Below are 13,554 nucleotides of genomic sequence, written 5' to 3'. Positions count from 1 at the left end.
CCTGACAAGCCATGTACCACATTAACACCCTCAGGGCTTCAGCAGCCCCAGAGAGCAGGCATCTCGTAGAAGTCCAGTGCATGACCCGACCCAGGAGATCCCCAAAGAGCACGCCCTTCCTCTTGCTGCCCACCACCCACAGTGGCAATGCTACTCTGAGTTTATTTACTGCTGATGGGACCCCAAGTGCAAGGTGGAACCATGCCTGCCCGGCTTACAAAAGCCGACCGCTGATAGATCTCGCAATAAAGCTGCCGCTGAAGTGCAGTGAGTGGTAAATGAAGGCTGACTAAATTGCAGTTTTCTCATCGCTTGAATGAAGGCTGCCTGCAAAACTGTGCACGGCTGAAGCACAGAGGGATCCCTGGCCCATTCCTTATCACAGATCACAAGCATGTCTCGCCTCTGCTGTTCCCTCTTCTTCTTCACCCAAACTGCTGTTTTGCCATTGTGCAGACCCTGCTGCTTCGTCCAGCATAAGGAGAGCAGCGGCCTCCCCTGCTGTCACTGGGACATGGTGTGCACAGCCCGATGCTACAAGCGATAGGCAATTTCTCCACACGTCTGTAAAGGGACCAATATGTGCTCCTAACATCTGACCTTGCTCTCTGTAAGGGAATTTCTTGATCACTGATGGAAGAAGGTCTATTATAGAAAACTTTCTTTTGGCTGAGGGAGGGAAGATGGAGCCAGGGGGGTGCATAATGTACCATTTAGGACATGATTATGAGATGAACATACCATATCTAAAGCACCTAGTAAAAAGCTACATTTCACACTATTCTGTAACTCATGCATTAGTAGTTGTTCTACTTAAAAGGACACTGGCAAGGTACTTTTCACAGTCCTTAAAACATTTTTACTCCCTGTTTATGATAATCCCCTGAAAGCTTAAACTAGAATCTATTACCGTTGCAAATGTTTCTCTTTCTTCCATAATCTCTATGTAGGTGTCTCATATTAATTCAATATCATCAGAAGAAGTAAAAACAAATAAAAAGAAATAATAATGATGAGGTTCACCACTGTGTATGTTTCCAAATCATCTTTCTTTTCAGAATTTGCTGCAAGAGATTTCAAAAACTAAAGGAAGGAGAGAAAAAATAACTAAGCCTACTTTGGGTCAGACAATCTTAAGAACATCTATTTAAAGCCCGATAGCAGAAGAACTCCAGGCAGACAATTACCATTTGTCCCGTACTGCTCTGCAGGGAATAAGGGAGCTTCAGGACACTCAGTCTGAAAAACTCTCAGGGGGTTGCATTTAATTGTGAACTCTGTCAAGTCCTGCAAATTTAAGAAAACACCATCCTCTATCTTCATGCCTGTAACAACCATATTCTTTTTATTCTTCTACTGTCGACCCTTAGCTCATACCTGTTCTTAAATCACTCTTCCAGGTCTGTGCATGATCTACCTGCACTTCAGGAAACTGTGCCACCACCAGCATTTCTGCTTTTTCTCCCTTCTCATTGATACACCAGAGGATTGAAGGTCCCGCACAAGTGTCCACATGTACTCTGTTTTGATACTGCTGCGGGCTTCAACCTGTGCCTTGTTCTGCCTTCTCAAACATTTGCAAAAATCCTCAGGATTTTGTTGTTGGTGTGTGCAGTCCTTGCAAAAACAGAAAGAGATTTTGAGCATCTTCGCTAGGAGACAGTTCCTTTGAAAGCGGAAAAATATAAAAGAGTTTTCAAGAAGGCGGGATTGGTTTTGTAACAGCTACCTGTTTGGGAGGGAGAGATGTGGAACAGGATAAGTGCTGCACATAGAGGGAGCGCAGAGACTGGATATTGCACAAAGATTCAGATTTCAAATACCCACAGAATTATTCTTGATTGATCTAAACTTCAGAAGGTATTTGTGATTTGGTCAGATGGAAAGATCGCAATCTTCCTTTCAAGACATGTTTCTTATTCCCATGCACCCCAGAATAGCCATGCTGCACGACCTGCTCAGTCTGAACAAACCTGAGCGTTCTTATCCAGAATTCCTCAGGAAGTATTTACTAGGAAGAAGCTCAGCACTGAAGATACAGTTTTCTAAAGCAATAGCAAAAAATAACATATTTAATTCATCACTCAATGGGGAAAAGATACCTACAGCTACACCAGCATGTGAGGACAGGAGTTGTTCTCAGTAGCTGAATTGCTATTTCTGAAGATTAAATTCCCCTCTGTGTGCATGAGGATATGTGCCCTCAGCTCTGACCCATGCCTTCTCTCACCCATGCACAGCAATAAATGGGCACATATGGAGCATTTCCTGAAGGTCCTGCACACCTGTAGGTACAAGAGTGTGTGTTCTGCTAGAGCCTTGGTGAAAAGTTAATAAAGAAGAGTTGACTGAGCACTGCTGAGCTACTTCGATGCCATGATAAAGAATCTTGTAAATATCTAACTGAAAATACATATGCCACACAGAGACTTCCCATAGTTTGCTCGTACACGAACAAAAAGAAGATACGGATTGTAGGTCAGATTCTGCCCTATCCCATAGATCTTAGATGCTGCCTCAGTAGCAAAGTAAGAATAAATATAGTGCCCCAGACTTTTTGCGTTGGTACAGATTGCCCACCTCATTGAGACATGTATTGCTAGCCTGCTTCTGTAATGAGACTCTCACACAATGTCTGCTGTGCCACATTTTGCCAGCAGAGACATTTCTGGAGGCTTACTGTACTCCATGCCACTTGCAACAGTCCTCTGCTTTTCCAAGTGGCCACTCTCTGATGAAAAGAACATTTTCAAACTCATCCAACTGGAGTTACCAATGTACAGAACATTTCTAATATGCACCTCACAAGAAAGAGGATGACTGCAGTAGATATCCTGTATTGTAGAAACATGTTTAAACATGCAGTCATGAAAAACAACGGGAACACAAAGACTTACTGTTGTAAAAATGACTCTCTAGAAACCAGTCTGATTTTGATGTGTGGTAGACTCCAACAGTATTCTCTTTTTTCTATACTTTCTTGTAATTTTTGATTTGTTGAAGAACTGAAATAAAAATAAGCTTCTTATTAAAAAAATACCTAGAACATCAAATCCCATGCAATAAGAAAGTTAACAATTGTAAACCCTGTCATGTCTCTGAGAAGCAGAGGAATTATCTTGTTATCAATTTAATAATGGAACATTGAAGTAAATGATGCCATCCACTGACACCAGTAACACTCTCTCTCCTGGGAAATTCATGTCTGTAGGAACTGTCAATCTAGATGGATATGGACATATTAAACATTGTACCTTCAGTCCATAAATCTATTCTTTCTATGCCGCCTTAATAAAAAGATTCTGCATGATGATAAAGACAAGCAATGCAGAATGTCTTGACACTGCTGACCTGTAATTCTCCTTTTCGCTCTTTCTTTTGAGGGAGTGAAGAGTAAATAATTTAACAATTGCTAACCATCCACTGCTTTACTCCTTAACTTACAATTAAAATACATTAAAGATAATTTCAGTAAATGAAAATAAGACAAGTAGCAGATATTAATATGTTTATTATTTAGCTTTGTGTAGCAAACCTTCTGAATAAAGTCCTATTGTTAGCATATTGCTTTATACTGAGATTTCCAGTGTATTTTTCATACTGAAGTGGAAGTAAGATACAATAGATGTACACAAAAACTGGCCAAACATTATCAGCAGGCAAATATGTCTAGAGAAGATGATAATAGGAGTTTGAAAATATTATCATTGGCTCACCCCATCACATGTGCAAAATCATCACGAGCAGGAAACAACAGAGATTCTCTTCTCAGGCTAAATGGAGATGCTTATTTTCAAAGGCAGCTATTTTCTTATGACAACTGTACTTCTATGCTATCAATGAAATTCCACCTGTTTAGTGAGATCATTTGATTGATGTCAGTGAGGCACACTGGGCTATTGCTTCAAATTAAGGTATATAGTTGCTAGGATCTAACATCCTTAGACTAAAAAGCACGGGTTGTTAACAGGCTGACCCCCTGTAAAATAACAGAATGCTGTCGCTTTTCAGCAGCACAAAGATAAACAGATCGTTATTTAGGACTGGCAGCACCTGTAGGAAACCAAGGAACAGCTTGGGGTTGTAACTGCTCCTCTGCCACGTGAAACTTGGCTCTGCATCAGGCAGCACCAGAGCAGGAGTTGAGCTACCATGCTTTGGCCCTGCTAGTATACATAAATGTGTAGACAGAGATTGCCCACGTGGAAAGAGTGGCTAAATGAAAATATAACTTTTCATTAAAACATTTCAAGAGAGTCCTACCAACTTAGGATAAAATTGAAAGGAAAATAAATGCACAGAAAAACAAACAAAAAAGATCTTCTGATGTACCCTTGCTTCAAGGCACTCTTGGTTAAGACATGGTAATTCTTGAGGAGAGGAAAATAAAAAAGGGGGGACCCTGTAATGTAAGTTCCCTGTACATATATCTAATGTAAGAAAATATAGCACTTACAGAAAGCACCTTGAATATTTTAAGTTATTAGAAAAAGTATGCCCATTTCATGATAGACCATTGAAAACTTCAGTACTTCAAGTAAACCCTTCATATTCCATTGAAAATTATCCACGTGGATGAAAACTTCCCTGGAAATTCAACAGAATCATTGGGATTTTATTTGGGATAGGGAAGACAATATTCAACCTTTAGTTTCTTCAGTAGTGAGTGAAAATGAATACATGGGTGAATGGAAATTAGCATTACTGAAAGGAAAATTTGCAAGTTAACAAAGGCTGAATCCAAGAATGACAACAGATACCCATTTTCAGCCATACTCCTTGCAAACAATACCAGCAAGCCCTTGTGCACCTGCCAATATCCTGCTGTATTCCTGTACTTTCCACACTGTCTCAATATAAACAGAAAGCAGAGGAGGACAATACAATATTGGAAAAGCTAACAGGAAAAAGAATATATCTAATTCTATGATATTTCAGACACATGCTATGACCTGTAGCAAAAGCTTTACACCAGGGTGCTGACACATTATTGATTCTTATGAACACATATGGAAAACAATACTGGCAAGAGGCAACACAGATTTGTGGATTTTTTCCTCTACCTATAGACATTTTTCTCTCATCAAATTTTCTGCTGAGATATATACACAGTCTTTTTAAAAACAGCTCTTTGAGATCCTCACTAATCGTTACTGTTTATTCTCACAATAGCCCAGGCAACTCTCTGCACGGTGCCCCTCTGAGAGGGGAAGCCAACTGGAGACAAACATGTTCAAGGGCTGCAGGCTGCTCCCTTAGCAGGAATGAGAAGCTTTTGACTGAAAGGCACCCTAAGATCCCTCTTCCAGTTCCCTCCAGTCCCTGACTGCTTCCAGATACATGCAGATCTCATAAATTTCCTCTATTACTTAGCAGTGAAGCTGCCTAACATATTAGAAAACAAATTCAGTAGAAAATAAAAAGAGACAAAATGTACACTGAATAACTTTGTTAGAGTTCCCTAACTCCTGCATTCAGTCAGCTAGCAATTCCCCAGGACATATCTGTCTCTTTCCATCCCCAAGAAGTCCATCCTCTCTCTTCCCTTCTTCCATCACCCCCAGGGCTTCCTTTAATTCACTTCCTTGGATTTGAAGGCTCAAGAAAACTAGCAGTCTCAGGGCAGGTAGAGGAGAAAAAACATAGCTCAGAGAGGAGGGAGAAAAAAACTCCCTTTTACACTCTAGAGCTCTGTGATCTACTTTACCGTGTGACATTGCTAGTGCCAAAGCAATGCTGGGGAGGAATAAGTGATTTTGTCAGCCTAGTTGCATCCTCCACAACTCACCCACTCTCTCTGCACCATTATTGTAGTGATATTCTGAAAAGCACTGATAATTTACCTGATTTTGCAGAAAGAGCTCTCGGGTTGTTCTGATAGCTGAGGGTACGGTCATTAAGAAGGTGTGCAGGAACAGGCTGTAGGGCTTGTCCCTTCCTCAGGAAATTATCTAAGGGCTTTGCATGACAGCTGCATGAGGGAGACCTATCGGACTCTTACACTATTTTCTCCTGTCTGGTCTAGGTATCTGACTTCATAAGGAGGAGAACCTCACCAAGAGCTGCATGATTAATGGTTCGAGTTCACTTCGTGAAAGAAGACAATCTGCAAATATTCACAGGGTTGGTAACAAGGGATCTTTTCAGTGGCCAGAGTAGGACCAATGGGATCCATCCCCACCAGAACTTCACTGAGAATTACTTACAAGAAGTCTTTCTGTGTTATTTTCCTGTTGAAAAGCATGGCAGAAAGCTACAATGCACTTAGCAGCATAATGACAATAACTGTCCTATCTGCTGATATTCATTTTCCTTGTTGTACTTTCTCCTTCCTTCTCCAGAGGCTGGAATAATTCTGCTGAAGATCACTTAAATTTACACTTCTTGGGCATTGTTCCTGAATCACTATAATTTGAGTCATATCATTCAGAGGAAACCATCCTCTGAATGGTTTCATAACCAGTTTGCTTTTGAGCAGAAGGCTGAAATAGCTCACCTCCTGAGGTCCCACCAGCCTGAATCCTGCGATCCTGAGACCTCCCTGTGCAGATATATGGGATCAGGTGTTCTTGCCTGAGTCTCCTCAGGGTCTCCTCACACCTTGCACTAAGCAGGGAGCCACCTGTTCATAGCAACTCTGACACCGAACCTGTCCAGCCTTTCCCTGGCAGAGGAACCTGCTGCAATCTTGTATTTCTTCAAACATGACTTCTATCTCTGTATTTTGCCCTCTGTTCTCTTGCACAGACTTCAATCCATCAGCTTTGCTCCCTCCCGAGAGCAGGTTCACTGCTGTCTGCATGGTTTCTGTCTGTGATCTTTCAGGGCCGGTTTATTTTGCTTCATTGTTACCTACCTCTAGATTTTGTTCTGTCTTCACTGTATACTAAAGCAACTGTTCGTTCTTGAGTTCTACTTCTGCCACTATCTGAGCCCATGCAGCTCTGCTTTTTAATAAGAATCACTTGTTACTGAGAAAGACCCACGGCTGAGCAGCAAAGCCACTTCCACAACTACAAAATGCCATCCATCTCTCTCACACAACACCCAAATATCAAATGCAACAAAGCGAAATACCAGGTGCACTCACACACTTCACTGATTACTCCCCAGACTACACCTCTCCAAATGAACAGCAGCAGCCCTTGTGAGCTGGGACAAGACCTCAGTTTCTCATTAGGTTCACATTAATGGGAGCCCTAGGATTATTTAATAATAAATCTGTAGCAACAGTAGTATTTCTGTGGTGGATTAACACTGATGGGCAGCAAAGCACTACCATGCCACTCTTGCTCCACCCTCCTCAAAAAGACAGGAGGAAAACACAATGAAAAGGGATCATAGATTGAGATAAGGACAGGGAGATCACTCACCCATTACTGTCACAGGCAAAGCAAACCAGCATAAGGGAGATTAATGTACTTTAGTGCCTACTAGTAACTGACTACAGCAGTGAGAGACTAAAAGCAAACTAAAACCCCTTTCCCCTCCATCCACCCTTTCCAATCTCTCCCCCCAAGGCGGTGCAGGGGAACAGGACTGGGGGCTGCAGTCAGTACGTATCACTTCATCTCCGCCGCTCCTTCACGGTCCCTCTCCTTTCCTGCTCCCAGTGGGGTCCCTCCCACGGGATGCCGTCCTTCCCGAACTGAGCCTGCAGGGGCTGCCCACAGGCAGCAGCTCTTCAGGAACTGCTCCCAAATGGGTCCATACCATGGCGTCCATCCATCAGGAGCACACTGTTCCAACATGGGCAGCAACTCCTGCCAGATCACCTGCTCCTCCGTGGGCTCCACTTAATGTCTTCATATATCTATCCTACTATGACCTGGCTTAGCCAAAACTTCAGCTAACAGTGCCACTGTGCATGGAACCTCACTAAGGCAGCTCTGCCTGTGTTCCCATCTGAGATACAATCAGAAAGTCTCATGAGTGGGTAGCTTTTTTTTTTTTTTTTTCTTCATATGCAGACATTATAATTTACTTAAGAAGCGAGCTGTTATGTCTAATGACCCAAGTAGTTTTTTGGCTTTACTCCAACAGCAGAGAAGATACAAAATTAAGGGCTGGAAGCTGGCAGCTACCTTCTGACTAATCCTTCCTCCTCAACTGCCAGTTCCACCCACTTCTTAATCTTTTAAAGGAGCTTATCTGAAGATGCAGAGAAACTGAAAGAGGCCTTACTATTTTCACTAAATATTTGGATGTTTAATAAAATGGTTATCTAACTTGTTCAGCATACTGCTATATGGCTGGACATTTCAAAATTAAAATGCATTACATAGTCTGTAGCACTGTAGCCTCATTCAAATGAAAGCTCTCTATGACCAATATACAATGTTGAAGACATTTTATCAATGATCCAGCAGTGAGTAGGTGTGCTCACAAAAAGATAAACTGAAAATAGATCAGGTCAAATGTGGATTCCTCTGGCAGAATCAAAGACAGTTTTCCTTCTAGTAACCAGAATGGTGCTGACAGTACAACATAAGAGAATGTAAATGTGGCTTAAACCCATTTTTAAATCCCTCTACCTTGAGATGTACAAACTGCTCACAGGTAAGAATCTGGGGGTACCCATACAATTCAAACAACCTCTAGTTATGCTCACCTGAGTTGTAGTTTATTTAAATAAAATATCCAGCAAGTGTTTTCAGATTTCAGTGTAGATACGGATCTCATGGATACGTCTAAGTAGCCACGAATGGTATGGCTAAGAATAAATCCTTCAGGTTCTTACACAGCAAGAAAAGTGGCACCAATTTTAGAAATGCTACACTGAAATTTAGGGCATGGACTTCAATACCGCTTTTGCAAATCCTAAGACCTAGCTATTCTGCATAAACTGAAACAATCCATATAACTACTTTTTGTCCTATAACAAAAATGTTAAACAAAGAGAATTAAATTAAAATGAATTTTGGAATAGATTAGAAACTCTGATGTTAAAAAAAAATAATGAAAAAGATGCAAAAATATGCCACTGAGAAACATTTTTCCAAGGAGCTGAGACTGACCAGCACAGTTGCAGAAAATCAGATGAAAAATACTACATTGCTTTCTTACAGTTTACATTAAACTTAAGTGTTTTATTACAAAGGATGCATTCAGGTCTACTTGAAAGAATCCTTTTAAATATTTATTTTGTTTAAATGTTTAGAAAATATATAATTGCTGAGAAAAAAAAAAGGGTTAGTAAGTAAATGACTCTGTCTCCACTAGATACACACACAAGGTTGAGGAACACGAAAACATTTCTGCTGATGTAGGAGTTACCACTGATTCACCTGCAGCAATTGACTGTTTCAGTCTTCTTTCAAACCCCATAAAATACAAGGAAATTCTAGTTTGCTTTATTTATTATATTAACTTGAATTAGTTTGTATTTGCTGCAAACCACAAATAGGCATGTGGACAGGTTACATACTGTCATACAGTTATTCATTATCCTAAAAATTCCTCTAAAAATTTTGCTAATCTGCATGTTCCTCTCAGTGGATGAGGATTAAAAAAAAAAAATCTTGGAACCCCCTATGCCCACATTTCGATCTGAATTTGAGATCTTTCCACAGCTCCCCCCAGAAAACACTGGAGGCTGGAATGAAGTCCAGCTGCTGTCAGTCAGACTGAAGAGCTGGCTCCAGCTGTGGTGGCTTCAAGCATGTGCCTCTGCCTTTCTTGTCTGAGCTAGAACATGTCTGCTCAGAGCTAACTCTCCTACTGTCAGTGCAGTTCCTAACAGTGAAATAAACTCTTTACTTGCTCCTGAACAAAAATAAATTGTTTGATGGTATAACTGCATCTACGCTAGGGTTCTGCCAGGACAGTAGCTAGATGTGATTTTATTTTTAGTAATCCTAGCCTACATAAGTATGTGAGCAAGACTTTTAAATATAGACCTAGCCTTCATATTTTTCTTTATTAGAGCTCTAACAGAATGCCTAAAATGCAAACCACATCACAGAAATTAAGGGCAGGATATGGTCCACAGGAACAGCATATATTTATTACTTTTATCAGGTATAAATTTGCTTTATAATTATTCTTGTAATATGCAGTACATGAAAGAGAAAAAGCAGAATTATCTAAATCACATATACTCAGTGCCTCATAAAAGACTAAAATCGTATCATAGCCAGTATAAATGAATGCCATAGCTACTATGCATTTTAAAAGATCAAATTTTGTAATTTACCCAATTGCCTATGACAAACATGAAATGGAAATTGGGAGAAGTACTTGGGGGAGGGGAATAATTGTTTTACACACGTAATAAGGCTAGCAGAATTTTGTCATTTTTACAAAGTTAAGGTTTAAATTTTGATGGATCCTTGACTGTTAACAATTTTAAACTGAAAAATTTTGTCATTTGGGGGTTTATTTTTTAACATTGCCAGAAGGTCATTTTCTCCCCATCCAATGGCAACTTCTACATCCTAATATTAAAACAGTAACTACCCAGAAAAGGGCATTTCCTAGGGAGTAATGACTGGCTGGGAGGAGTTGATGGCCCGAGGCACTGCCGAGGGCCATTAACCCTGGCCGGTTATTAATCGCCAGGAAATGCCCTGCACCAAGGTTGTTATTGCTATTTTAAGCACAGATTTGGGGGTGTGGGGAAATGGACATCTTAGTGTACAGATTTTTTTAACGCATGATGCAATTTCCTTTGTTGCAGTTTATGGAGGACATTTCTAGAAAGAATGACTGCTCTGCCCAATACCCAGCCGGATTTCACAGATCATTTTGCAGCACAACATTGTGCTCACAGTAGCTTACAAACCCCTAAAAACAGTTGAGGGTTTTAAGGGTCTTTCTGCTCTCTCTAAATAATAGTCTATGTAGAAAAATGAAAGAAAATACAAACCTTAATAAGATGAATAAAAATATACAACTCTTCTTGTCACTGTCAGCAGAATTACATTCTAGATATATCTTTTTAATCACACCATCTTTATGTGTAGTGCATTTCCTTCATTGAGACTCCTGCTTAATGACCACTCACATTTCTCATCTAAAAGGAATTTTTAGCAATGGCAACAGCCAAAAAACAGCCTGAACCAGTTTCAGCTGATGCTAACCATTAAGAAGTTTGTCTTTTCCAATAATCAAGCAGATTGGGTCATTTTCTAGGAGATGGCTGGTGAAGTATTTCAGAAACTGCTTTAATTTTCTCCTAGTTCTTACCCTAAGGCTAAAGTTTTAAAGATGTGCTCATAGTCCTCACAAAATTGTGAAAATTGTTCTTTTCTTGCAGAGATCAATAACTCACTCTCCAAATCAAAGCGATACTCTTAGCGTACGTACAAATAGTCCTCTGCCATACTGCACCACTTACTATTTGTCAAACCTTAGCTGTGAAAGTAAAACAAACAAAATAAGGCATGGCTTTATAACACACGGCGTAAGGAAGTACAGTTCTGCACTAGAGCAGTTTGACAGGTTTCTCAACAAAGCGGTCCTTTCCAAGTGCACAACACAAAAGAGCTTCTCACATTTCTCCTCAAGGTCCTAATTTGTCACCACAAACATGTACATTTGAATCATAGATTGATTGTCAGGATCTCACTGAATTTACCATGAGGTTATATTTTCAGTTACAAATTGCAGTTTCCTGAAGAAGACGTGTGCTTTCTTGAAATAAAATTCACTCAAACTGATGCTGGGAACGTCTTTCCACTTTGCCAGATTAATAACCATATTCTTAAAAAGATAGTAACAATAATAAAAACTGAATACTGTGGCAGTTGGGGCCAACTGGTCTGACACATACTGCGTGATCAGAACCCCAAAATGCATGAACAGACATCATTTCCATGTAAAACTTCAGCAGGCTTTCTTGTGTTTCTTTATGTGGAATTGTCTGTGGCGACCCTCTGGAAATGTAGCACTTCAAATCTTAGCAACTTGAAGACAGCACTTGAATTACATAACCCTTAGTACACCACTTCAAACTAATTGCATTTTCATCTCAGCTTGAGTTTACATAATGTAGTTACAACAGGTTGTCAAACGCCATACAGGCCCAGGGATCCCAAGGCTGAGGCAGGACTGGGAGGTCAGAGCAGGCTTCTGACCCTGCAACTAACCATGCAACTTTAGGAATGGGTTTCACAGCTCAGCATCCCTTCTCTGACGCAGACCAGCAGCAGCTCTCCAGGGCAAGTTTTAAGTAATATTTCCCTAGAAAACTCTCCCAGCTTTTAAGAAATCTGTGGCACAGGAATTCCCTGAGCCAGAGGTGATGTACTCCATAGGCTTCTCCAAATATTTTTTCCAGTAGGTTCTTTCTCAGCCTATGTATGCCTCTGGCACCAGCAGTGTGTTCTGTAAGAACACGTCCCACAGCCACAGTGGCATGTGGAGAGGTGTCCCCTGCCACTGACTTCCACCTGCCTCCCCTTCTGATGCCAATCCAGCTGCACCCTTGCTGAGACAGGGCAATCTGAACTGCAGACTATTCAAAATGTGTAAATAAAGTGAACCAATACTGTGGCATAATGATGGTTTTTGCTTGGCTCTGTCTTCCTTTCCTATAAATTCTATGTTTGATATGGTTTATTTCAATGTTATTGAGCATTAAGCTGAGATTTTCATAGTGCTCTCTACTGCAACCCTAGCATAGCTAGCTTTGAATCAATCATTGTATATATAAATTTAATACCGTTTTCTCCCACGTGCATCACTACATTTATCTTCATTTAATTTTATCTGGCAGTTCATTGGCCAGTCACTCGGTAGTGTAAGATCCTTTGCAATCCTTTGCAGTTCACATCTCATCTTCATCCCCCTATACTACCTACTATTAGCAGAAAAGTTCACATTTCTGAGATTCTCACTCTTTTCCAGATTGTTAATAAACATTTTAAACAGCACAGAATGCAGTACAGATCCCTAATGAATTTTACTGGAGCTCTCTGTCCACTGTGAAAATTGAGTATTTATTTCTTAACATCGTTTCCTGTCTTTAACTTGTTATTTATTCATGCAAATTTCTTTTGGCAACTTACTTTCTTTCAAATACTTCAGTGAGGGACCCTATCAAATGCTTTTGGAAGCCTAAGCTGACTTCATCAGCTGAGTCTCTTTTGATATTCTCAAAGAACTTCTTTTTAAGGCATGGCTTACTACAAAAGGGGTTCTTAGTATTCTCTCTCCCCAACTCCCTTTTATTATCATCATTTTCTTTTTTACTAATTCTCTTTCTTACAGGAGCATTTATCAGTTTGTATGCAAGGTCTGCAGACCCCCTGATCTCTCCTAAAAAGAGGTGCTATGCTGACCACCTACCAGTTCTCCACTATTTTTCAAGCCTCAAGCAGATTTACTCTAGCCAACAGTATTTTCAAACTCAGAAAGAAATGCTGATAATAGATGTACATTTTCCTGTATTTTCTCATTTCTTCACTAACACCTAAACATCAAGAACTTAAAATCTATAGCGCCGCTTTCTGTAGTTCATCCTCATCACCATTAATGTTTAAGTCATATGAGGTTTTAGCATTTGTTATGACTTGTGGAAGAGCCTTTCTCAGAAAGCTTCCTTCCTTATAA

At 40.3% G+C, this 13,554-nt stretch overlaps 1 protein-coding gene across 3 annotated transcripts in view; it reads right to left on the bottom strand.

Moving 5' to 3' along the window:
- DPYD (dihydropyrimidine dehydrogenase) overlaps nt 1-13,554 on the bottom strand; it is a 341,675-nt gene that overhangs the window by 111,882 nt on the left and 216,239 nt on the right. The window contains exon 15 of one of the 3 annotated variants that reach the window (XM_032192198.1): nt 2,898-3,005. The exons of the other annotated variants lie outside the window; for them this stretch is intronic. Within the exon in view, the coding sequence (XP_032048089.1) occupies nt 2,916-3,005 (90 nt within the window). The 3' untranslated portion in view covers nt 2,898-2,915. The remainder of the gene's footprint in view (nt 1-2,897; nt 3,006-13,554) is intronic. 3 annotated transcript variants of the gene reach the window in all.

The sequence above is a fragment of the Aythya fuligula genome, chromosome 8 (genome assembly GCF_009819795.1).
Source record: "Aythya fuligula isolate bAytFul2 chromosome 8, bAytFul2.pri, whole genome shotgun sequence".
Lineage (NCBI taxonomy): Eukaryota > Metazoa > Chordata > Aves > Anseriformes > Anatidae > Aythya > Aythya fuligula.
Note: the sequence above shows the minus strand (reverse complement) of the source record. Positions and strands in the feature narration are given on the sequence as shown.